Raw genomic sequence first — 26,116 nt, 5'->3', positions numbered from 1 at the left:
ATCCTTGAGGGGGCCATTTAGGGATCTGGGACAAAAATCTGTCTGGGGACTGAATAACTAACCCTGATATTGATTCTATGGTCACTTCAGGCCCACACCATAGTTCCTCCAGCTGGTCCCCTGGGCAGATGCAGTCATTGTTGTCCTCCAAAAACCTGTTTCCCTGGGCCAAGAACTGTCTTTTCCACTATCTGTCTGCACTGAGCACAGTGGGCTCCTGAGCCTTAATTGGAGTCTCTTGGCACTACTAAAATAGATTAAGAGCAACAATAAGAATCATTTCAGGCTGAAGGATTTTTCTGCACGCCTCTACATACAACTTTTTCAGGGGGCTCAGGGGAGCCATCTCCATTTGGGGAGCAGCAGCCCCAATTATTGTGGGGGGCAATGGCATGCATGCCACTCACCCCTTTTACAAGCCACGTTCCCACCCTGGGACAAGGAAGGACTGAACCAGGTCAGGTTGTTTGAGCTAGTGGCTTGTACAGGGTGGACACTAAGGTGAGGGCACCCATAGTGGGCGGGTCCCCCCAAAACGAGGGCCACTTATGCGGGACCCCACAGGTGTAGGCACCTCAGACCTGAGGGCAGCTATTAAGAGACGCGTGGGGCTAGGCTGAGCGCACCTCTGGGGGGTGCAAGCTGGGGACACGTACAGGGCTGTGCAAGGGGGGCACTGACGGGGTGGAGACGGGAGAGGTCCCGCTCAGGTCACCCGTGTGGGGGAGCGGGAAACCCGGCGCCCCGCGCGCAGCACCCGCCTCACTTTCATCCTTGGCGCCCAAAGCGTCCGCCGAGCGCCCGGCCGGGCCTACAACCACTCGCTCGTCGCTCTTGTATGAACTTCGTCGTATCCCTCCGCCGGAGAAAAATAATCCAGGCGGCGGGGGGGTGGGGTGCCCCCTCCCCAAGCCCGTGAATCGTTAATGATCGCTCGAGTTACCCCGCGCTGCTATTGCCGCCGCGCTGGGCGGGCCCGGGATCTGGAGGCCCCTGGAGGAGGGATACAGCCGTGAATTCCTAGGCGATCCACCCCACACCTGTTACTCCCTTGTCTCCCTCTAACGGTTTATGCCCCGCGGGTCCGTACAACTAGAGCAGCTCGAGGCTCTGGGCGGCCTCTTCCCCCCTCCGTGTATCCCTCCGCCGCGGGGGGGGGACTTCTTCCACTTCCGGGTCCGCCATTTTGTCTCCCTCCCTCCCGAGCAGAGGGGGGGCAGTTAAAAGCAGGGAACCCCAGTGACCTCCCCTTCCCCCGGCCCGTGGGACGCCCACGCTGGCGCCGCCGGGGGCCGCCTCCGCCTCGCAGGGGTGAGTGGGGGGGTCCCTTCTTGGGGGAGGAGTGGGTCACTCTACTTGGGGGTCACGGGGGAAGAGGCCCCTTGGGAGGCTCTCTCGGGGAGAGGGGGGTACCCTGCCTAGAGGGGAGGCTGGGGGTTGAGAAGGTCTTTGCTCCCACCTAGAGGTTGGGGTTTGGGGAGGGAGCCTGAGGGGAGAGTGTGAATCTTGGAGTGGGGGGAATCCCGGGGGGTCCCCACTTTTGTGGGGTTGAGGGGCTGGCAGGGAGGGGGTGTTGCAGAGCATTGGAGGTGGGGGCAGATCCTCCTGGACCCAGAATTAACAGAAACGAGCGCGGGGCTTTATTCCTTTATTCCGATCACTTGAAAGGTTAAAGTTTTTAGCTGAAGCTTCTCTCAAGACACTTGTTGCTGCTGGAGAGGAGGGACGTTTCAGGTGTCAGATCCTACGGAGACCTCGAATGGGGGGAGGGGTTGTGAGCCTGGGGGGCTCCTGATTTTGGTGATTTTATAGCTGTTTAAGAGTGAATCCAGAGTTAGGTTAAAGTGCGATGAGAGAAACTGTGGGTTTTGTAGTTTTTAAAACAAATCCAAATCCCTTAAGCCCCAATCCTGCAAATACTTACACCCATGATTAGCTTTATGTGCCTTGAACTCAATGGAGCTGTTCATGCGTGGCAAGTGAAGTGTAAAAGTGTTTGCGGGATTGGGGCTTAGGAGACTGTTAAAGGAGCATTAAAAATAAAGGCTGTCCTACTAAGAATCAGTGTAAGTAAAGCTAAGGCCATGATGGTCCTGCTAACACTTGCCTGTGTTTACATGTGCACAATTGCCTCAAAGGGCTTGGCTGCACTGGAGAGTTGCAGCGCTGGTGGTGGGTTTACAGCGCTGCAACTTACTCACTGTCCACTCTTGCAAGGCACATACAACACTGCATCTCCCTGGCTGCAGCGCTTGCTGTACTCCTGCTCTGCCTGGGGTATAATGATTGCAGCGCTGGTGATGCAGCGCTGCTCTGCCAGTGTGGCCACCAAAAGCGCTGTAATTGGCCTCCAGAGGTATTTGGAGGTATCCCAGAATGCCTGTTCAGCCACTCCCAACAGCGCTGCAAATGCTGTCAGTGTGGCCACACTGCAGCGCTTTCCCTACACAGCTGTACGAAGACAGCTGTAACTCCCAGCGCTGTACAGCTGCAAGTGTAGCCATACCCAAAGTCAATCTTTATGTACAGAAAGATCCAGATCCTGTAATGAGCTCTGCACCTGGGGGCCTATTTTGTGCTGCATGGTTCTCATTGTAGGACTGGGCCAAAGTTAAACATATGTGAGCAGTTGTGGGAATGGGGTTGCCCCTAAAAGGTTCAGCAGGGAATACAGACTGCTTTAACGTGGTGCGGAGTTTATTTAAAGTGGCCCTTTTAAGATGTCATCATGCTCTATTTCTAGTTGTTCGTACAGCTTGCAAGGATTTTTTTCATCTTTCAAGTTTGTTTCCGTGAATATCAGTTTTTTATGACAAAGCTAAAAATGGTCACACTCCTTCCTTCTATGTTTAATACTTTGCATATAATAATTGCGCACTTAGGTTTAAAATACCATCTTGTAAAATGGGAAACTTTACATTGGCTATGTTACTTGAGGAGAGTTAGTTTTACTGTCATTTACATACTTGGGGTTACTTATGTTATATTTGGATGCTTCTGTTGAATTGTTCAATGAAGTGGTATAACTTTTTTTCATAAAAAGCGACAGTCCTGTGGCATCTTATAGACTAACCTTAGTCTATAAAGTGCCACAGGACTCTGTCACTTTTACAAATCCAGACTAACATGGCTACGCCCTGATACTTTTTTCATCAAGCTTTTGTCTCTGTTAAAGGTCTGATGGATTCACCGGTTAATTGTGCAGTTCAGTACTGGTATGCATAGACATTCACTTGTAGCCATTTGACGAGCCTCGCACATAAATTAATACTTAGGCTTCATGTCAGTTCTTCATAGGAATGAAATGCTACTGTATTTGTGTCAGACAAGAACTTCAGATCCCCTGATTAACATATTTTGTTATACTTTTAAAGTATATCTTGAAAAACAGAGGCAACATTGCTTAGTAGACTTAACCCAGGACTAGAACCCAGACGTTCCTATTTCCAGCTCTAAAACAGACTGCCTTTATGAACATGGAAGTCACTTTATTGTTCAGTGACTGGCAGCTGTAAAACGAGGACAAAGATACCAGGCCCTTTGCGCATGGTGGTGGGGTGTTTCTGAAGATGAAGTAATTAATCTTTGTAAAATGCTGTATTTACTAAGTACTGTGTGTTGCTGTTGCTATTGTAGACTTGATCTCAAGTCCATGCTGAGCCTCTGAAGTCAGCTGGGGTATCCTTGAGCTATTGGTCTGTATCAGATGATACAGTTGCAGGGTCGGGGTTGCATTTTGCATTCCTATCATGTTGCAAGTACTGAACGTTAAAAAGATATATATTTTCATAAACACTTGAACTGATTGAGTAATTACTGGTCATATCAGGCTTAGATTGATTTCCAGTGTGCATCTATATCCTAGTCTAGCTGATGATATTTTAGTCATATTGCGCGTTTAAAGTGGTTTTTTTTCTGTTTTAAAATGCAGCTTTCTGAAAATTTGTTCCCATGTATAAAGATGTCGTTAGTGGACCTTGGAAAGAGGTTGCTAGAAGCAGCTCGCAAAGGGCAAGATGACGAAGTTAGAACGCTAATGGCAAATGGTGCTCCTTTCACCACTGACTGGGTATGTTTTTAATAGAAGAGGCTACCTTTTTCCATAAAGGTATTTACTCCAACTAAAATATAGAACAGATCCTGTGAGGGCAGCCTGAGGGGTAGATGATAATCTTAAGAGTCCTAACTTCGCTCCTGGGCACCCTCGCTCTGTAACTGTGTGACGACCAGACTGATTAACTGTGACATTTCATTGCTGGGAAATTCAAGCAACAAGCATTCGTACACTTTTGAAATGTTTATGCAGACTTAGGCCCTGATCCTGAAAGCTGGTCTATGCAGACTTAGGCCCTGAACCTGTTCCTGCAGGAGGAATTATTCTGTGAATAACTTTACTATCATGGAGTAGCCCCATTGGAGTAAGAGGGACTAGTTTGGGATAGTGAAGTTAAGTATGGGTTTAAATAGTTAAAGGATGGGGCCAAAGCATGGCATTCATACTCCTGGTAAGTTGCCAGTGTAGCCAGTTTGGGTGCCGCTGTTATAGAATGTTGAGCAATTTTTTACCTGTCCTTGAGTATGGGGGTGTTTGATCATTCCTTTTAAGTCTTCTTTAAAGTCATCCTTAAGTGTCAATGGTTTTCAAACTATATTAACTTGCTAAGTACATTTAAATACTGAATTTAAAGGCTATAAGAGGGAATTAGAGCAGCCAACCATATTGACTGGCAACTAATGTGTGTTTTTTTTATTTTTTGTGGATATGTTTTAAATGTTTCATTTAAAGTAATTGTATATCAGATCTCATTTGACAGAAGTTTAGTTCAGTGATCAGTTTATTTTTTAACATTTGCCTTGGTGCAAGTGATCACGATCGAATTTTGTTTGCTGTCAACACACAGACTATAATACCAATCATTCATTTATATAATTGGTGCTTGTTGCAGGGTCAATTGCTGGTTGGCTTGCCTCCTTCTGGCAGAGCACACCATGACCATCCCTTTGCATTGGGTGCCCCCTGCCAGTAGTTGCTCTCCAGACCCCGTGGCGATCTATCCATTTAACTCGGCCCTCTACCACTTCCTGACATTCAGCCCTCTGGCCAGGTGGCTTTTTTTTTTTCTCTTGCCACTGTGAACTTAGGTCAGAGGTGAAAGTAAGCCAGTATGGTCCAGTACAGTGTACCGGCAAGAGCCAGAACGCCATGCCGGACTGCACTGGATTCATTGGTGGGGATTTAAAGAGCACAGAGCTCCTGTGGCTGCGAGGAGCCCAGAACCCTTAACACCCCCCCCCCCCCCTCTGGCAGCTGGGCTGGGGCTGGGATTAAAGGGCCCGGGGCTCCCAGGCCCTCTAGTTTGCCCCGAGCCCTGGGTTGATTTAAAGGATCTGGGGCTCCGAGCCACAGCTGGTGCCCCAGGGCCTTTAAATCTTGAGAGGGCATGCCTCTTCCGGTTGAGGGTCCCCTCCCCCCCCCCGCCCCAAGGACTCTGGCAGTACCGTTAAGTCCTGCAAGTTACTTTCACCCCAACTTGGGGGTTTGTACTTCCCCTATGTGGGGGTGTAATTCTAGTTCTTTAAAATTGCTGAACACATTAATGGAGATAAATATGTGCTTCCACACCTATGTTGAACAGATAACTTTTTAAAAACATTTTTTGATATACAGCTTGGGACATCACCTCTTCATCTTGCGGCCCAGTATGGCCATTATTCAACAGCAGAAGTGCTGCTTCGAGCAGGTGTTAGCAGAGATGCTCGAACCAAAGTGGACAGGACACCACTGCATATGGCTGCAGCTGATGGACATACACATATTGTAGAACTTCTTATTAGGGTAAGTTAGATGTTGTACATCAATCTGCAGAATATAAATCCGATAAATTACATTGTAATGTCCCTTATTAGGCTTTACTCTATGTGAAGAAGTTATTGGTCGATTTATGCCAATTAGATATTTTTACTGGTAGGATGAAATACAAAACTTCTTCCCCCTCTTAAGTATCATTTAAAAAAAATTTTCTAAGGAAAAATCTCAGAATTGTTCAATGAAATCACTGCTTAATTTAGTGATAAGTATGGGAGATTTAAAACAGGGGTTCTCAAACTTTTTTTGCTGGGCCCCCCTTTGAAAATATTTCAGGCTGTGACAACACCCCCACCCCTCATTCCCATATCACGCCACCCTTCCTTCTGTGTTGGGAAGAAGGAAGGAAGGTTGTCAATAATGTGACTCCCAACAATAGCCTTGCAACCCCCTATTGGGTCGGGGCCCCCATTTTGAGAAATGCTGATTTTAAACAGTGTGATGTCTGTGCAGGAGAACTGGAAGCACATAGCTCAGGGTGACGTTAAAGCAGGGGTAGACAACCTATGGCACATGTGCCAAAGGCAGCACGTGAGCTGATTTTTCAGTGGCACTCACACTGCCTGGGTCCTGGCCACCGGTCTGGGTGGGCTCTGTATTTTAACTTATTTTTAAATGAAGCTTCTTAAATATTTTTTAAAAACCTTATTTACTTTACATACAACAATAGTTTAGTTATATACTATAGACTTACAGAAAGAGACCTTCTAAAAACATTAAAATGTATGACTGGCACACGAAACCTTAAATTAGAGTGAATAAATGAAGACTCGGCACATCAGTTCTGAAAGGTTGCTGACCGCTGTGTTAAAGCAACACTATTTTGCTTAAGGAATCATATTGTCTGAATTGTTTTACCCATTGTTGTGACAAATAACACCTAGGATGAGTGTCATCGTAAAAGATTAATACCAAAGCAAATCTCTAAATTCTTAAGTGGTGTGTTTGCGCATGCATACCCACATATTTGACAGCATGTCGGGTGGGATCTATGAAGGGACTTAGATGTTGCAATGCTGATCATGATGGTGGCACTTAACTTTTAGGTGCCTAGACACTCACAGGGACAACACTGTGATCCACAAAGCTGGGCAGGTGTCTATATTCCATACCACAAATGAGGGGAGATAGATATGTTAGAATACCATGCTGGCCTTTGTGGATTGCAGGCAGCTCCACCCTAAAGTACCAATGGGAGATGCTATTGTGTGCTCTGTTTTGCTCTTCTATCAGAGATAGGTGCCTAACTCTGGGCTACAGGGAGGCATCTGTCTACGAATGGGAACCTGCCACTTGGAGTCATGCCTCAATCGCCTCAGAGCATGCCTACTGGATCAAGCCTTGCACGTGTCTTAGGTGGCCGAATGTGTGTCTTTCCCCTTTGTTTGTGAACCACGTTCACGCTGAGGCTTTGGTGGGAGGTAGGCATCCAGCTGCTCAGAAGGAGGCAGCCGTACACATACCCAGAGGCAGGAACATAGGTGCCAAGGGAACTCTTGCTCTGACAAAAGCAGGCACTGAGTGAGTTTAGGCATCTGCAGGGTTCTGCAGGAGTCTTGTGGATTCCAGTGGAACCAAAACTGGAACTTAGCTGCCTAAGTCTGGGATTTAGGTGCAGAAGTACCTTTGTGATTCCACCCTTTGTGTTCAGCCTGTCCCTCTTGAATGAGGGAGAGGCCATGCTCTGAAAAAAATACTGTTAGATGAAAGCAATGCTTTTATTTCTCTCAGAATGGTGCTGATGTAAATGCCAAGGACATGTTGAAGATGACTGCCTTGCACTGGGCAACAGAACACAACCATCGCGATGTTGTAGAGTTGCTTATAAAGTATGGAGCTGATGTTCATGCTTTCAGCAAGTTTGATAAATCAGCCTTTGATATAGCCCTGGACAAGAACAATGCAGAGACTCTGGTAATGCTGCAGGTGGGTTAAGGAAGAAATCTGTTAGCTGATAATTACGGGGAAAGTACGTTATCTGCCTACAGCATTTGCCAATGCGATGAGAATGAACATTCTGAAAGAAACTCTCTTGCATGCCTGAATCAGAATTGTAGTAACTCGTATAAAATATTGCGATGTCAATTGATATTAGTTTCTTCATCACTAAGTTAGTAGATTTGGAGAATAATGTCCAAAATTTCAGCGCTGCATTGGTTTTCTTGCAGGCGCACAGTTCTTCAGAAACTCTGCTTTTGAACTCTTGGAATTGACTCTTTGTTCTTGGAATGTTTATGGAAACATGCCTATAGGAATGGAAGATTATTTTTATTTTATTACAAGGTTGATTACTTAATGTTTGGAAAAGGCTATTTACATAGTGGGCTTGATTCTCTCTTGCCCTGTAACTTGTGTATTGATTTACACTAGTGTAAAACACTGCCATTTTTGATTTGGTAGTATTTTTATACCTACTTTTGCACCAGTGCAAAGCAAATACAATTATTTGACTACACAAGATGCAGAGCAACAGAGAATTAGGCCCCAAAAATGCTATATAGATGCCAAGTATTTCTCTTATTGGAGATGAGATAAAAATGTGTGCCTAATTGCATTTTCTTCTTAAGGAGGCAATGCAGAATCAGGTGAACATGAATCCAGAGAGATCAAATCCTGTCACAAATACAGTGACTGTTGCCTCACCATTTATCCTTGCATCAGGGGAAGTTCTCAATCTTGCTAGTTTCGTTTCTTCCGCAAACACCAAAACAACCTCAGGTAAGATTCTGTGAACATGTAAGCAAAAAATGCTTCTCCAAAATATTTCTTGTCTAAAGATTTTTAGAAAGCTGCATCTCTCAAATTCAGTCTTCTGAATTGTAGAAGGCAGATGCTCTAAGTTGATAGAGAAAGTTGTTTAAAACGTATTGGAATGCACTAAAATATCCATCCTATCAAAATATACACTCTATCTGTAAAAGATAATGGGCCAGAACTTAAGCTGGCATGAAAAGGCTTGTTCCACTGAGTCAGCGGAGAGCTTTGCTATTTTCACCAGTTGAGGATCTGGCTCAGTGTGTATTGTAAGCAGTAAAATAGAACCTTCATAACTTGGAAAATGTAAAGGACTCAAATTACAATGCACTGATAGTTAACTTAAGAACGGCCATAGTGGGTCAGACCAAAGGTCCGTCTAGCCCAGTAAGTATCCTGTCCGCTGACAGTGGCCAGTGCCAGTTCCACTAGTAAAATTTGAGTAGGTAAGATATATTCACCATTTGGTACCTAATCCCTACATTTGTCAAGGATTCATTAATACTCTGTTTTATTACTTCTTAACTGGAAGAGCAGAGCGAGTCATCTCGTGTACTTGAAAGTCAGATAGGGAAACAAATGGAAAATCATTGCAGAGAATGTATCTTGGGTGTTATTTTTTTTCTAGCCAATAGATGAGATAAGATACAAAAATGAGGAAGCTAGTTATTTCCATAAATTTGTCTGAAAAATTCATTTAAGGCCAAATATAAATTCTTTTCCTTATGTGAGACTTTATAACCTGTTGGTTTTTGTTATATTTGGGAAATCCAAACTACGGTTTCTTTTCAATCTTAAGGAGGCTTCTGAATACAAGGTTTATGAAGCAAGTTGAGGGCCTGACCTTGCAAACACCTCTGCATGTGAGTAACTTTTGAAGCTAATGGAACTGTTCACATGCATGAGTGTTTGCCAGAGTTGATTGGAGCAGTATTACAAATGTGGATGTTTCTTGTTTTCAGTTCTAAGGGCCCAATGCTGCAATTGGCTCAGTACAAGTGGCCCCCTAATCCTGGGTGTTGCCCCATTGATTTAGTGAGACTGAATTTACTTTGAGTAGAAACTTGCCATGTGGCTTACTCCTTTAATAAATTGACAGATCCCATAATTAACCTCCCCCCAAAAAAAACAAACTGAGGTTTAAAAGGGCTTCACATGAATAATGTCTCACCTTGTCCTAAAACAAGGACATTCTCGCAATATATGTATCCGATTAATGTTAAAAATATGAAAAGGCCAATATGTCTTTCCCATTTTGTTCTTTTTGGATGCCACACTCTAAAACTTTACTCCTGTCAATAGTAACTCTGGTCTGTCAGGGCCAGCAAACCCTTATCCAGTGGTGAGCTGGAGCTGGTTCACACCAGTTCGCAAGTACTGGTTGTTAAACTTAGAAGGTGGTGTATAACCAGTTGCTAAAGAGGTGGCCAGGCTTCCCCAGAAGGCAATTTAAAGGGCCTGGGGCTCCCAGCAGGGGCTGGAGCCCCAGGCCCTTGAAATAGCCCCCGGGGCTGCTGCTACTACCCCGGGGAGGGAGGAGAAACTTGTGGGTTCTGAGGGGGGCAGTTGGGGGGGAAGGGGGGCGTGACAGGCATGTGGAGCTTGTTCTGTACTCACCCCACAGTTCCCTACCGGGTCTTTGGCAGCACTTCAGCGGTGGGTCCTTCACTTGCTCCAGGTGAAGGACCTGCTGCTGAAAACCTGGAGCAAGTGAAGACCACCCCCACCCCGCCACCACTGCGGAAGTGCTGCTGAGGACCCAGTAAGGTTCTTAAGGTTTTGGGAACTCATTACTGCCTTTATCCCAACATGTCATTAGCATTTACTTTATTTTCCCACAAGAGGGCATTAGAGACTGTACTTCAGTCTCAGCAAGTAATAGTTTTAATGTTTTTACATAAGTGAAGACACTCTTTGTATCACTTCTTGCTTGTAGGTGACTAAAACGTTTATTTAAAACTACAAACTCCTTAATGAGGGCAAATGTCTTTTATTTGCCTGAAGAAATTTTGTTCAGAAGTAATGTTACAACTTTCTGAAAATAGCATATTGAATATACTAACTTTGGTCCCTCTTTCTTCTGTTTGGTCAGTACTGTCTCAAAGTATAATGGATTACTGTGCTCAGTTGAGGGAAGAAGCTTCTTGCACTGGAATTGGGATGATTTTTATTCCTTGCACAAAGCCGAATCTGCAATCCAAGAACTTGATATGCTGACTCTAATAGTCTTTACACTAGTTCCTTTGTTGGGTTTCAACTGACTGGCGTATGTTGTGAAGCTGGTTGTCAAACCATACATTGAAATTGCTAGGTGTTATAATTAACTAATTTAGCTTTCAAGAAAAAGCTCTGATTTGTGACAAACAAAATGTGTTTTCTAAAAAGCAATGCTGAACGGAGTCAATACTTTATAGATTGGCAAAATTTCACAGTAAAAGAATTTGGGTTGTCAACAGGCTTTTTAAAAAATTTTTTGGTATTTGCAATTCTGTAATTGAAATGTGACACTGCAAAGTCAGGTAAATATAATTAAATGTATAGCAACTGCTTTCATAATGCTAATGTGGTCAGACTGTGTCTATTCTATGCTGGTGAGGGCTTGTATTTTGATCATCTGTGGCTTTGAAAACATTGTTCGCATCTGTTCAGGATGAAAGCTAATTGTAGTGCCAAAATCTGGATTTTGATAGCCCAGGGGATTACCATCAGGCCACTTGAAGGTGATCTTTGTGACAATGCTGGAGTAAGTCATGTTAGCTTGCATCAATTTGCTCCATTTAATTCCTTTGCATTGTTTCTAATACATTTATTTTTAAATCCAGTAAAATGAATATTCAGTAGAAGAAGGTATTTATTTTAACCATGTTTTAAGAACAGTATGTGGGACTGTTTCAGATCTTGAAGTGGGGTATGCTGGAAAAACATCTCCAGTAGAGTAGTAGGTTTTTGGCAGCATTTTTTTGCTTGAACACTTCTTTTAGTAAAGTCTTAATAGTATAGTAGAACACTCTGACTGCAAATGTCCTTCACTTGCCTTCATTTCCTCAAAACAGGTGATTCCCGTGTATCTACAGTGCAGTTTTCAAACTCAACAACCTCTGTGCTTGCTACACTTGCAGCCCTCGCTGAAGCATCAGCTCCTCTTTCCAATTCAAACAGAGCTACAGGTAGATGGAATGAATCTGCCGTTGACATCAATGTATTTAATCCCTAGTGTATAATTTGCAAGAAATCATAAGGAAATTGGGTTACTTAAGTATAGCTTGTAAAAAGGATTTGAATTCATTCAGCATAACTCAAGAGTTGCAACTACTGCCAGATATATCACTTTGCAAGGCTAATAGATTTGTCTATCATAGCTCAGATATTTCTACAGATCATAGTTGCTCCTTTGAATGAAGCACCAAAGTATTTTTTTACTAACCAGTCTTTCGCTCTATCCTGTTTTGACCAGGATCCTGTTAGAACTGTTCTGTGCAACTACATGCTATAAAAATAGAATAGGACACAACCTGTATCTCAGTCAGATGCTCCTTACTACACAAATATTGACAGTGTTATTTTTTTCAAACTCCAGTTTTACCAAACAGTTTGGAATGATTTTATCACCACCTCTATTTTGTATGTTTCCCCTGACTTTTACAGAGCCTCATTGTGGGTTTTTTTAACTGTTAGGCTGTCTTGGGGCCTTAGTAACATTTGGATTCTTTTTGTGCATACCATAGAATCTCAATTTTATGACCATTATGAACAACCATTTACATGAACTATTTTTCCTGACCCTGGGAAGCGGAAATAATCACATGATAAAAGTGATGTAGTTGAGCAAGTTGACACCCCTTTATGTTCTGAGGCTATCAGTGTGTTGGAAATTGCTTTGCAGTGGTTTTGAAGGACAAGAAGAAAATAATTAACAGCACCAAACTGCAATTTATGCACTGTGCCTGCTGTAATTTTGAGATGTTCATCAGATCAGAAAGGTCAATTTTATAAACTCAGTCCCAATTGGTTCGTAAAACAGGGTTCTACAGTACTTTATTCTAAAAAACGGTTTGTGATGCTTCTATGGCAGTGATTCTCAGCCTGTTTACCATTGTGGGCCACATGTGCAGCTCTTTGTTATGTGGCTGCATCTACACAGTATCTATACTACCTACATGGCCCTGGGGATGTCACATGGATCACAGCTCTGTGCTCATTGGATCGTAGGTTGAGAGCCACTGCTTTATGGTATATTTACAATGTGCAGAATGTGGAAACCACCGGTTGACTTTAGAATTATCAAGCTGGCCATCTTTTAAAAGCAGTCCTTATGTAATCTTTTTTTAAACTTTGAACCTATTTTTTTTCAGACAGTACTTTTGACTGTATTAGTTTTATTTGTATTTGTGAATGCTGGTGCTTTAAATTCATCTAGGTATCCAAAGAGAATTATTTATTTTTACCATTGAAAAGTTGCTATGATTGTATTGGTGTTTTATTTTTGTCCATTTTAGATTTTTAACATTTGCAGATTACTGCATATCAGATGCTTCAGTGTTTGTGGTTCTTGTGCAGTAAACATTGACTCATTTACTCCAAGCTTAGCTTTCTTTAAAAAACAAAAAAAACCTTAGGAGTTTTGCTCTGCTTTCTCCAGCTAACACAGAGGAAATAGTGGAAGCAAATTCTGTAGATTCTGCAATACAACAGGTGGTTGGCAGTGGAGGTCAACGAGTCATTACGATAGTAACAGACGGCGTTCCACTGGGCAGTCTCCAAACAGCCATTCCTACTAGTGGTATCAGCCAGCCGTTTATAGTGACCATGCAAGATGGACAGCAAGGTAAGAGGCTACTCAGTTTAGAAAACTGTAAGCCAGTTTTAGACTTTCCTAATGTTAAGAAAAATAAAAAAAAGCTATAGGTAGGTGCACAGAGATAGACTTAGGTCTGTGAATCTCAGGAAACTAGGCATGGAGGGGCGGGTGGGGGGGGCGAGGGCAGGGAGAGGGAAGGAAAAATGAGGCATTACATAGTTCAGCTTGCTTGCAGTGTGCTGCTTTTTTTTTTTTGTATTAATTTTTCTACAGATTGTCTTCCAGTGAGCATTCTAAACAGAAGGGTAGAGAGAATTAAGGCCATCTTTATGACTAAAGCTAGTTGCATAATCATTCTAAATAACAAGTACTGGCTTTTATTATAAATGAATAGTTGATCAAATGAGTGAAACATACTAGTAATGATAACCTAATAGAGGTTTATGATAAAATATCGGTGGGCATTCCCACCAGCTAGGCTAGGAATTTTCCTAGAATGATTGTATGTGTCTCTCCAAATCTGCGATTAAAGGACTCAGCCAATTGTGTCTCTCAAACACTACCCATTGTGTGATTATTTTGGAGTCTTAAATAAAATGGGTTTACGACCTTTCCTTGATGGTCATGCTTCAAGTATCACTTATTCCCTTCTCAATATTGCTATGATACTCTAATACTTAGCTTTAACGATCATCCCTAATCTGACAGTTCCACAAACTGCAAGTATGTGTTTGAGAATGGGCAGACACACTCATATAAGATTACCTGTATACTTTGTGCATACTGCTGGTTCATTTAGTAATAGCCACCAACCACAAGTAATATAGTAGTAACCAAAATTGGAAAATTATATACTTATACGTATAAGCATCTATAAAATCAGGGATCAGCAACTTTTGGCTCCGCGACCATCAGATATGCAGGCGCCGAAGACATACAATAGACTTAGGGTCGACAGGGACCATATAATCATTCCAACATGACTCCTGCACAAAGCGGCCACAGAATCGCTCCATACCATTCTATTAGCAAACCTGACCTATGTGAGTTATTGAGTCTTTCAAATTGTGGTTTGAAGACCTAAGCTGGCAGAGAATCCACGGCACAGAGGTAAACCTAAGTACACAGTGCCTGCGTGCCAGCTATTACCACTGTCAGGCAGGACAGCAACTGGTTGGGGAATATTGGGGGGGGGGGGGGGGGTGCTGGGCATTAGGGGAGCAACCCCATGACAATCCCCCACATGACCCAACTCCTAGCCCGGGATCCCCACACTCTCTCCCCATCCCTTTCCACCTTATCTGGGGAGGGCCAGGGGAGGATGTCTTCGACCTGGCCACAGCCTGCCAGCCCTGGAGCTGCAGCTGCTTCAGAGGCTGAAGGACAGCAGCGTGGCCCGAAGTGGGGAGACTCTGGCCCTACCTCTTCCCTTCTGGCTGTGCTGCCTCTGCTTGCTCCCTTTGTTGGGGGGAGGGGCTGTCCCACCTCTCCCTCTCTACCCATTCATAAGCCGACCCCCTTCTCTGGTGCTTCTTTTTTTACTAAAAAAAATTTGGCTTATGAATGGGTATATATGGTATTTATTTTCATTTCACCTGTTTGCAAACTGTCCATGAATGGAAAGCAACTTTCTCACATTTATTATTCAGAATTATTTGTCAAATGTCTACACATAATTATTGATCTGTAGCTTGTTCTGTCAATGTTCCTAATTAGAACTCTCTTGATAGAACACAGTAGTTCATATCCTAGAATACCAGGATTGGAAGGGCCCTCTTAATTCAATTGCGATACTATTGACAAGAACAGGATGATGAAAGAACTATAGTATTCCCTATAATAGGGAGTGTGTTTAACCAAAAAAAAAAAAAATTCACTGTTGACTTAAGATTCTCCCAGCTAGGTGGTGAATGGGCTCTGAAACTTTCTTCTTGCAGTAGCAAAGAGGATGTCTTAATGCAAGATATGAACAAGCAAATGTAACCTGGGACTTGATAAGAAGCTCTGCATCCCTTCAGTAAATTTAGAAATTACTGATTGTTTCCCACCACTTTTGTGCAGAGCAGCACCTCCCTCATGCATTAATTTTGAAGTAGTCTGTCTCTGGATTTATGTACAAAAGCATCTGTAATCCATTGTATATTCATTTCCTGCATTTAATATTCCTTGACTTGTAGTTTTAACTGTACCTGCTGGTCAGGTTGCAGAAGAGACTGTTATTGAAGATGATGATGATGATGATGATGATGTAGAAGAGGAAGAACATCCACCAGCAAAGAAGCAAAAAGTTGACCAAAATGTAAATGATTTGGAGGAAAACCAGGTAAAAATTTGTTTGTAACTTTCATAGAAAATGGGTGCAGTCTAAATTATCAGTCTGCACTGAACTGAGAATGTAGGGTTTCAAGTATAGTTAAAAAATAACTCAAAAATGATGTGGCCCAAGTTGATTTTTAAATTTAGTCAATGATCGTGTCTTTCCCATTTCTGAAAACTCTCACTATGTTTCTCATTCTTTCTGCTCAATCTGTATGATCAGTTAGGTGGTATTACTGTATTGCATACTAATTCTTATGTAGTGCTGTTCATTAGTAGATATCAATTCTTTACAGAGGTGAGTGTCATTGTCCCCATTTAAGGAGGGGGAAACTGAGGCACAGAGAGGGGAAAGTGACTTGCATACTGTCACCCAGCATGCCAGTGGCAAAGCAGGGAATAAGAAACCAAGTCTCCCTCATGGCAGTGAAGTGCTGTGCCCCCTAGGCCACAGAGCAAGTGGTGTTAGCAATTGAGTCACTGGTGGTGGGAAGGGAGAGTCTCTTCCAAGTCACTCTTTTTGTGTAATCTTGTCAGTTAATTTTTGAGCCCAGGCTATTGAGTTGAAGCATTGTACTCTGCTCTGTTATTTAGAACTCCCTCTAAAACTGCAGTGATGACAGACCCAATGTGAGACTGACCTCTCCACATTCCACCTGCTGTTTTAAAGAATGTCAGATAACTTATCCAGCACCCTCTCATTTGGAAGGATATGGTGGCACAATTTACCTTTTGGTTTTGGGGGCCACTAGGTGTTGTGGGTTCTTTTTTTGTTTAGTCTGTTTCTCTAGCCCTCTCCCCAGTTGCCAACACTGTTGCTTTTGCATCTGGATTATAAAGAAATATGGAAACCCCACTAATCCATCCTTATGGGGTCACTTATACTAGAGAACTGTCCCTAGCCTACCTTGCTGATAAGTCCAACAGACAGTTTCTGCCTTAACACATACTCTGTGCAACTTGATTTCACTTAACATAGGCCACTAATCAGCCCTTTGATGCAACCCAGCCCTGTTTTAGATTTACCAATGAGTAGAGGCAGAAAGCTTTGTATCCCTATGCCCTGAGACATCCCATTATCTCTCTATGCACTTAGTCTGTCCTTTCTTACCTGTGTCTAGGTATTGTGTATTAGTGCTTGCATCCCAGATACAGGCGCAAGCTGCTGACTCATTTGAGCACTAGTCAGTCTGTCTCGTTTTGTAGGACGAAAATGAAAGGGAAATGTTACAGCAGCAGTTGCACGAGGCAAACAGAAAGGCGCAAGAATATCGAAGCCAGCTAATGAAGAAAGAACAAGAAGCGGAGCAATACCGGCTAAAGCTTGAAGCCATGGCAAGACAGCAGTCCAATGGTGCTGAGCTTACAGTGGTTGAAGAGGTTGCTGAGGTGGATGCAGTTGTGGTATCGCCAGAGGAAATGGACGAGTCTGCAGCCACTGTAGTGGAAACAGAGCAGCCTACTGACATTGCTGTGGAAACTGTAACGGCGTAACCTGCGAGTTACCAACTCCGTTTTTAAAGGAAAAACCATTATTTTAAAGGAGATGCTGTTGACAAGCAACATTGTGAGCTAACTGGTCTGTTGAAGACCCACCATGCAACTGGAATGTTGAAGAACTGAACTGCTTGTGTGGTTCCATTCAGAGGGATAAAATCTCTCCTGCAGCTCATGACATTAATTTGCTTTGAACAGAAAGCCAAAGGTGCTCTTATAGTTTGATGTTGAGAGAAAGGTATTTTAAAAAGTACCCTAATAAATTTAGCCAGCAAGTGACCACCAAGCATATTTTGTAACATAGGTCTATAATGTGGGAGGGAAAAGGGTGGGTGGGGAAAGTAGTACCTCATTGCCAAAGTGGCTGGTAATAGCGCTCAGCTGCCCTGAATTTACTGCACTGAAAACAAATTTTATGCAATGACATATTTGCACCCTTGTGTGTAGTTATCAGATTGGAAACCATGATTTGGAGTCTCACAACAGTCTGTTTGGGGAGTATAAACTTTTCATTAAAAAGCTGGCTTTTATTGGAAAGCAAACGTTTCTGAAATAAAACACTATTGACAATATCTTCCAAAGCCCTTTAAGAGAAGGTGAAAAATGGATTGGTCTTTGTAGATGATGTTTGTTTCAAACATGAATCCAAAATACAGCACCTCCTACAAGAGCAAAGCACAGGCTAAGTTTGCATGAGGTCTTCAGCATTTAAGCAATTTGAGATATCAGGGAATATTAAAATGCCTTTTTTGGCCTGTTTTTGAAAGCGCTATCTACATCTGAACCCTTGACTACCTAAAGGGATACCAGGTAAAAATTAGACCCTTCAGTTTTATGAAACTCGGTCAAGTTTTCTTTTTAGCATTTTTGTGCTATTCAATGGCACCAACTGTTTATATATGCAAAATGTCTGAAGTTGTGTTATAAGACAGTCTGGGAGGCTAGTATGTTTCTGTTTGGAAGTGGGTAGGCATCTCACAGCTTTACTAATCAAAATTGTCCATTTTAAATATACTAAAACAAATTTTTTAAACAAGTGACTGATCTTACTATTAAATGTCTATTTGCTTGCAGACCCAGAGGGTAAATAAGTTACCTATATGTGTTGCCTGTTGCAGGCTGAGAGATTGTATTTTAAAGTGAGAAACATGTATTACATGCAGAACTGTCTGTCTGTCTTTTCTGTTACAAGACTGAAGCAAAATTATTGGAAGTGCTATGATCAACTGTGGGAAATATTGTTTACAGTATGGTAGTCTTAATTAATGATCACAAGTAAAGCAATTTAAATTGAGGAAAAACTTCACAAGAATGTAGCCTGACCACTTTGCTGCAGAGTTTAGAAAATATTAAATCTCTTCTAGCTTGAAAAACTGATACTGCTTTCTTGACAAGTTTTGGAAAATCTGTCTTCCCTCTAAGGCAAGTATTGTTAAATTCATGACTTCAGTTTGCATAATACAGTCTCTCCTGCTTAAGTTCTGTTTATGAGGATTGCAAGTATTCATGGTAGTTGTTCAATTTCATGGTTGCAAAGGTTTGTCTTGTATTCTTATCTCCAGCAGCGTGTGTCCAGATAATGTGGTTTTGTGTTGATACAAATACCTCTTTCATTATAATTCTTTTCTAGCAGACATGCCCATGTTAGGACATGAGATGAATCATGCAGAGACTTTTTTTAGTCCACAAAGATACTAACTTCTGGAATCCTGGGCATGGTCATAGGTGAAAATGAATTGGCCTCTGTGGAGGGGAGACTGGGTCACATCAGAAAAGCCTGGCTCAAGTTCATAGGATAGTCATGGCTCAAGAGTGGCTTTGAATTGATAGCAATGACATTGCAGGTCATGTCCTGAGAGGGGCCGTGGAGGCCTATTGGAATCAGGTTTTGCTCTGTATGGTGCTGTTAGCCTCTCGCATTAATGAGCATGAGATTGGCATACATTTTTTTTTAAATGTAACTTCAGCCTGTCTTTGCAGCTTGAATTCCATATCTATTCTAAAGCCTTTGCATTCAAGCATTTGATCCGTTTCCTGTTCTAAGTGAATTGCCTCTGTTCAGTCAAGAAATGGGAAAGATTGAAGCACCTCACATAAATTCTTTTTGACCATGCATTTTGGCCTAACAGTTCTCCATCTGTAGATATTGTACCAAATTCAACCATTGCCTCCATGCACCCTCATTGTCTCCGCTTGGATTGAATGGTTGAAATAGAGCAGAATTTGATATACATCCACACTGCAGAGTACATATGTAAGTTGTATTTATTCTGTACATATGCTTACAGTGCAAAGCTTCTTTTAGATGGTGCAGATAGTACACTGTGCCTTTAGAAATGAAGGAAGAGAACTATCCATTGTAATGATGGATTAATATAAGTCAAATAGTTTTAATTTAGTAGTCTTTATTAGAAAAAGTGACTTCTGAACAGAGAGGTTTCTTGATTAGGAGAAAAGCATTGTTCAGTTTTAATTTGAAAGAAAGAATTGTAGAAGCTGGGTCTCTTCCAACTCTGTTTGGTTAGCAGTCCATATCCCTATCAATACAGGACTACTATATTTTCTGAGGTTTTGCTCAGTCTAGTGTTAAGTGCCACAAAACTGGGGTATCTACCAGTTAAGCTTTGGAATAATTTCCTTCTTGATTTCACGGTCTGGAGTTTTCTCCTTGTCTGGATGGTTTATTTTGTTTAGCGCCCCATCTTCCCCCAAAGTGAGCGTTGGTTGCTGGAGTCACAAATCAGTAACTAGGGAATCTTGCATCGTCACTCTGATTGAATCTTTGTGCAGTTTCAGTGGAAGCCGTGAGAGGGACTATTCTACTAACAAGGAGTCAGATAAGAGAGTTTGACTCTCCTACGTAAATTTTCCTCTATTTAGTTCTTGTGGCTAGAAGGTAACAGTGAAGAGGCCCAGACTTTTAGAATCAAGCATTGGGCTTTGGACAGCAGCTTCAGAATGAGAAACAAAGGGCTCGATTTCTTTGATAAAACCAATCACTGCTAAAATAGCATTCTGTGAATCTTGGTAGTGTCTCAATTCCTCAGTTGGGATTGAGGACATGTTGTAATAGGCGCTGTACGAATGCAATGCCTACCCCAACTAGTGATCTAAGGACAAGCCAAGCAAAGGCTGGTCAGTGATATAAACTCAGTTAAAATAGCTGTTGAAATTAATTTAAATGTTGCAATAAGTTGCATTTCACCAAACTTGGAGGAGTCTCCTTGGTAACAATTAAGAATCAAAAAGCAAGATTCAGGAAAACATGCTGTCAGTTCTCTTGCAGCTGGATTGGGGATAGGAAAGAAGCTGGTCCATAAAATGAAGAGGGGAAGGGAGTGGGGGGGATGTGAGCCAAAGTCACGAATGGTTTGTTGGAAAGAGTTTAACATGTAATCTTATGGACACTTGCTATTTGCAGAACATACAGGTAAGAGTGTGTCTGCCATACAGCAGAAAGACATCATGGTAGCAGTGTGTCAGTAATGGAACTCCGCACACTGTGAATTCAGTGCCATCTTGACTCTTAATTATATATCCATTCAAAGGCAATAACCTATAAGGAGGGTGGTTGCACCATTTGTGCATATACCCAAAGTAGGAAGTGTGTCGCATATTCCACTTTCTTTTAACATAGTGAGCCAGTCACCCCTGCTATAACCCCCCTAAAATCAATGGAGTTACCAAGATGAATTTGGCTGTGTTTTTCATCACTTATTGTAGTGCAATTAAAACTTAATAGTCCATAAATTTCAGAAATATTTCCTGCAAGGGGCGGGGGTGTCTTTGAAATATTGTGCAATTTAAAGATATGCCCTGGCAGTCCAGTCCAAGCAGAAATTATGTGGTGTGGTTTTTCTTGTTTAAAACAGCTGGCTACGTTTTAACAGTATTTTATTGGTGGTTTTCACTAACTGCTTTAGGAAAGACTTATGAAACTACTTTCTTTGTATTGTAAAATCTACCATGGAACTTACTGGTTTTATGTATCAAAGTGCATTTATTTATAAACAGTGTAACTATTTATAAAAAGACTTTTTATATCTTTTCCAAAAGATGTTTTGAGGAAGGCTTTAATAATGAATTTTTAAAATTAATGATAGTTTGGAAAAACAGGACTCTTACTTATTTTACATTTTCACTATACTTCAATACTATAAAAAAGAACCAGTGTTTCCTCTGAATTGAAAAATACATTCATTTGCTTTGCTTTGTTTTCTGTACATGTTACAATTGTCTGAGCTGATATTCTTTATTGTACACTGTGAAATTGCATCACAAGGGTAATCCAGAGAGATTGATTTAACATGTTTACAGATTTAAAGGGACACTGTTAAGTTTAAAATTACATTTGCCTGAAAATTGTGCCTACTGTAGTTACTTGCAAGACCTAAGATTACAATAACTGAAAAGCTGGCAAAAAAAAAAGTCTGAATTTGACAGCACTTTGTGTATAGTCATTTTAACTGTTTTCCCCTATGTTGTCTCAATTTTGCTTAAACCCTGCTACTGGGAAACAGATCTCTCGCCCTTCCCCCCCCCCACCCCCCCCCCGCCAAAATCGAATATGCTGTTTAAGGGGACTGGGATTTTAAAAACGAGTCAGTTTTTTAAAGAAAAAAAGCACAGTATTAATTTTGTACGGTGTGAAAAATTCACCATTTTGTGTTTTTTATTTTAGAAGTTTTCATGCACCATGTCTGAAAGGTGTTCAGCATTCGAAAAGATGGTTTCCAACTTTTGTATTCCCTTATCCATGGCATTTATATGATGAACGCTGGCTTTTGAACAGAGGGGCAGTGCTATATTCTGGTTAACATAAGGCTAGATGAGGCTACATAGCTATTTTATGCACTGTTCTTAAATAAGGGACAAGGAAAAAATGTAAAAATTTCGTCGTAAACCCAGATCCTGCCAACTCTTATGCATATGAGCAATGTTATGCATGTGAATAGTCCCACTGAAATTATGTCTGGGTCTTTGCAGGATAAAGGCCTGCATTAGCTCATCTCGTCCAAACCCTGCAGATTTTTAATTGAGCAATGACAAGGATTACAAAAAATTTAAAGGGCTTATTTTAGGCTTTCATCTTAACCTGTGTGCAGAAAGGGAGCTGTCTGTACATAGCACTTATTTAAAAAAAGAACATAATCCTCCCACACACCCTGCCTGAATTTCCAGCTCAAGAGACCAATTTACAAGTTGTTTTATTTTGGGATTTGCATTTCTGAGTGGGAGAGGCAGGAGAAATTTGATTGGTTTCAAATGAACATTCAAAAGTGTTATTTTTAACTTACTTGGTTTCTCCTTTTTTTATATTAAGATTTTTTTTTTTAGGTGACTAAATGCTGCAGAAAAGAATCCCAGAATGGAAACACAACATTTAGCAATTTAATGGGTCTGCACACAGTCTACTCAGGTAAAACTCTTTGAAATCCATGAGGTTTGCCTGAGTCCTGACTGTAGGGATTAGGTTTCCACCTGCACTCTAGTTTAATTCACATCCATTTAGTATGTTTCTCATGAGGTGAACATGATCTGGCTGTAATTGGGAGAGAAGTGAATTGTGCCCATGTCTATTTCTACATCAGTGGTTCCATTATTCTAAACTGACTTAAACTGCAAAACTTCTCCAGAGGAGAAGAAAATGTAAACTTTAACCAAACTGTTAGATTCCTTTAGCTTTTAAATAATAAATGCCCACCCAAAAAGATCTTGTGTGCTCTGATGGGAAATTCCCATGGGGGAGTAACTTAAAGCCATTCTGGTATAATTCCCCTGTGTGGACACATTTTGGTTGTCGAATAGTGTCCTCGCAGGGAGTTACACCAGACCAGTTATTCCACTGCAGCTGTGCTGGGTAACTTCCCCATGTTGACAAGGTCTTAGGTTACATCTTCACTGCAGTTAAAGACCCACTGCATGGCTATGGCTGGCCCAGATCAGCTGGCTTGGGCTTGGGCTGCAGGGCTCCCCCTGAACCCAAATGTCTACACTGCAATTTTTAACCTTGCAGCAAATCCTGTGAGCCTGAGTCAATTGACCCAGGCTCTGAGACTTGGTGCTGTGGGTTTTTATTGCAGTGTAGACCTACCTTCAGTCACTTAACAAAGACCTCTTGGAGTTTTCCTTTACTCTACCACCTGCACGATCTGACCAGTGTTTCCTGGCTTATCTTGAGGCTTGCAGTTCTATGGAGAGAAATGCTCAGGTTCTGCAACCTTACCCACATCAGGTCAGAATCCCTAACATCCTAGGGGTTGTGTGTATATTTGTTATCATGGCAGAATCCTATTTGCCACTTCATTACAAAAAGTCCATTACAAATCCAATTAGCACTGTGATTAAGCATTTAAGTGCCCAGAATTCTAAAAGATTCTTAATAGCTTTATGTACAGGCTGCCTTTAGAAAGCTTAAGTATTCTTTTTGTATTTAGAATGTTTTCAGATGTTAAATTTAAATGTTTACATACACTTTTGTACTATGTTTCCTAATAAAATGACAGTCATGTATATGCTTGCCTTTTTCTTACAGTAACCTATACCGAGTGTAACATTTGTACCTGCATTTGAGATTTTATTCAGCACTTCAGTACTGTGATTAAAAATCTCATAGGACTCTTTTCCCCTAAATGTATTTCTGAACTTTCAGTAGTAAACCGTTTAGTGTTGCTATGAGTTGTTAAACACTTATGTTCCACCCCAGAGGTGGCTGTATTTTAGTAACGAGTAAAGTGATCCCAGCTCTCTACATTCCCCTTGGACAGAGGAACAAAGTGATCAAAAATCTCTGCAGTACTAATGTACAGCCTTGCTGCCACATTACCTTCCCAGGAGGGATACAGTAGTCAGAGGGGTAAGAACTAATGCCCCTGTCCAGTGCACACAATTTCACACTCCACTCAGCGCTGGGAGAAGAGATTTATTCCATCTATCCTACCACAAAATACTCAGGCTGCTAAAGTACTTTTAGAGTAGGAGTCAAGTTCTGTCCATCATGGATTTGCTTGGTAAGCTTTGGACAAGGTTTTTAGCTTTGTATTGAACTGGTATCTCACAGCTGTGCCATGAGGCTTCATTATCTGATGTATTTATTTCTTCAAATGTTTAAAATCCTTAGCCTGCACCCTCCTCCACAGTCTTGACAAAGAGCAGGGAAAGGTGGCTTTTGCAGCAGGTCAACAAATCTGGGTTCTGGGGGACTGAAGCAGGAGAGGGGAATGAGTTACAAAATCAAGGCTGCCTCACGGAGAATACCCTCTCCTTTGTACCAAGAGTCTCTGCAGAGCTGAACTGTGGCAGTGTACCATGTGGAGAGAGGAAGTCTCTCAAAAGGTTTCTGTAGCACTTTTAGGCTGCAGATCTAAGTATTAACACGTTTCTTACATGTGGATTTCTGCATGGTTATGGGTGATTTGACTTGACTGAGGGCCAAATTCTGTTACATAGGTGTCAAGCCACTGACTTCAGAGGAGTTACTTCAGATTTACACCTGTTTAACAATAGAGCAGACTTGAGCCCTGGGCTTTTCTGCAACTGATAACTGCAGCACCTGCACAACTTCCTTGCAAGGAAAGACATCACAGACTATGTGGCAGCTACTGTGTTTTGTTAAGAAATAGATTTCTGTGCATCTCATTTTTCATGCTTACTGCTAAATGTCTGCGGATTCCGAACAAATGGATCCAGGTTGCGGAAAATAATTCCTACCCCTGGTGTTTTAAATGGTGGTTTTGATCTGATGGAGATGGTTTGTTTAGCTCAGAAGAGTTTAAACCCTGGGGAATGCCCCGGTATTGGATTTGTCTGGTTTCAGAGAGGCTGTCTGCTCAATAAGAGAACAAAGAATAATCTTTAAAATTCCAGGTGTATTGCCTCTCTTGCAGTGAAGTATTGACTAACAACCTGCATTTTTATGGGTAGTTATGATCCATTTTTCTTCTGCTGCCACTTTGATTTATAATAGCTTAGGAGACATTCAACTGAGAGATTTATTTTTCCTGAGAAACCACAGAAGAGTAGCAGGTTGCTGCCAGAAGCTGAAAAGCGCAGGGTGGCTTATCTAGGCATCTTCCTGTCCCTCCATCAATACAAACAGTTACTAGGCTAGATGTCAAGGAAATCAGTGCTCACTCTGAACACTAAAATAGCCAAGATTGGCCTCCCGTGTAGGCAGCATCAGCCAAAAAGGCTTTTGGCTTCCTCCTACAGTATGTCTGCACACCTCTTCTGCCCGGCTGACTCATCTTGTGGAGGGAGGATAGGTAGGACAAGCCTCACCATTGTTTCATATTTTGTCAATAGGTGATAGCGCTTTCTCTCTGGTTTCTCTCTCTACTGTAAAGCATCTGCCTTTGTCCCAGGGTGGTGCTTGGTGCTGCAGCAACCTGCATGGCTCTTTACCTTGGGATCGAACCTCACCTCAGAAGTCCTGAATGGTAACGGTCCTACCCCAAATGCCTTTGAAATGGTTCTTAATATTTTGGTCTTAAGCTGTCTTTCCTCTGCAGTCCAAACATCCATTCACGCAGAATCAGGGAGACAGCTGTAGGATCCAGCAGTAGAGGGGAACCAACATTAAGGAGCAGATCAGCTGGAACCTCCGGCCTGTTCTCCTGCAGTGGAAGCAGGGGGTGGGTGGCAGAAGTGAAGACTTTGTCATTTCCCACCTCACCACTGGAGTCAGTGCAGCTGCAGGAGGGGAAAGGGGTAAGGACCCAAGACCACCCACATGGAGCACTGGCAGTTGGTTGCAGGAGCACTCCCTGCCCCTTAAACCTAGATCCTTGGCATGTACCTTGGAAAGGAGGGGTAAGTAGTGCTCCTGTACCTATTTGCCCCAGAATTCTTGTGAGGTGTCTGCACTGCCCCAAATTCCTCACCTC

At 42.1% G+C, this 26,116-nt stretch overlaps 1 protein-coding gene across 3 annotated transcripts; it reads left to right on the top strand.

Annotated features, from left to right (window-relative positions):
• Positions 1-1,168: 1,168 nt before the first annotated feature.
• GABPB2 (GA binding protein transcription factor subunit beta 2) lies at positions 1,169-23,744 on the top strand. 3 transcript variants are annotated; one of them, XR_004373823.2, is made up of 10 exons: positions 1,187-1,311; positions 3,932-4,069; positions 5,669-5,836; positions 7,598-7,792; positions 8,434-8,584; positions 11,674-11,787; positions 13,260-13,445; positions 15,596-15,741; positions 16,941-18,041; positions 18,596-23,744. XR_004373823.2 is itself a non-coding variant. In XM_032781266.2 (9 exons), exons 2-9 carry the CDS (start codon positions 3,962-3,964, stop codon positions 17,226-17,228), a joined length of 1,356 nt encoding a protein of 451 aa, XP_032637157.1. In that variant the 5' UTR covers positions 1,169-1,311; positions 3,932-3,961; the 3' UTR covers positions 17,229-23,744. The 3 variants fall into 3 exon arrangements, 2 of the variants coding, with proteins under 2 accessions (XP_032637157.1, XP_032637158.1); XM_032781266.2 differs by having other exon boundaries at positions 1,169-1,311; positions 16,941-23,744; XM_032781267.2 differs by having other exon boundaries at positions 3,962-4,069; positions 16,941-23,744.
• Positions 23,745-26,116: the final 2,372 nt, after the last annotated feature.

This window comes from Chelonoidis abingdonii, chromosome 11, assembly GCF_003597395.2.
Source record: "Chelonoidis abingdonii isolate Lonesome George chromosome 11, CheloAbing_2.0, whole genome shotgun sequence".
In the NCBI taxonomy this organism is placed as follows: Eukaryota; Metazoa; Chordata; order Testudines; family Testudinidae; genus Chelonoidis; species Chelonoidis abingdonii.
This window is presented reverse-complemented; position numbering and strand designations above follow the sequence as displayed.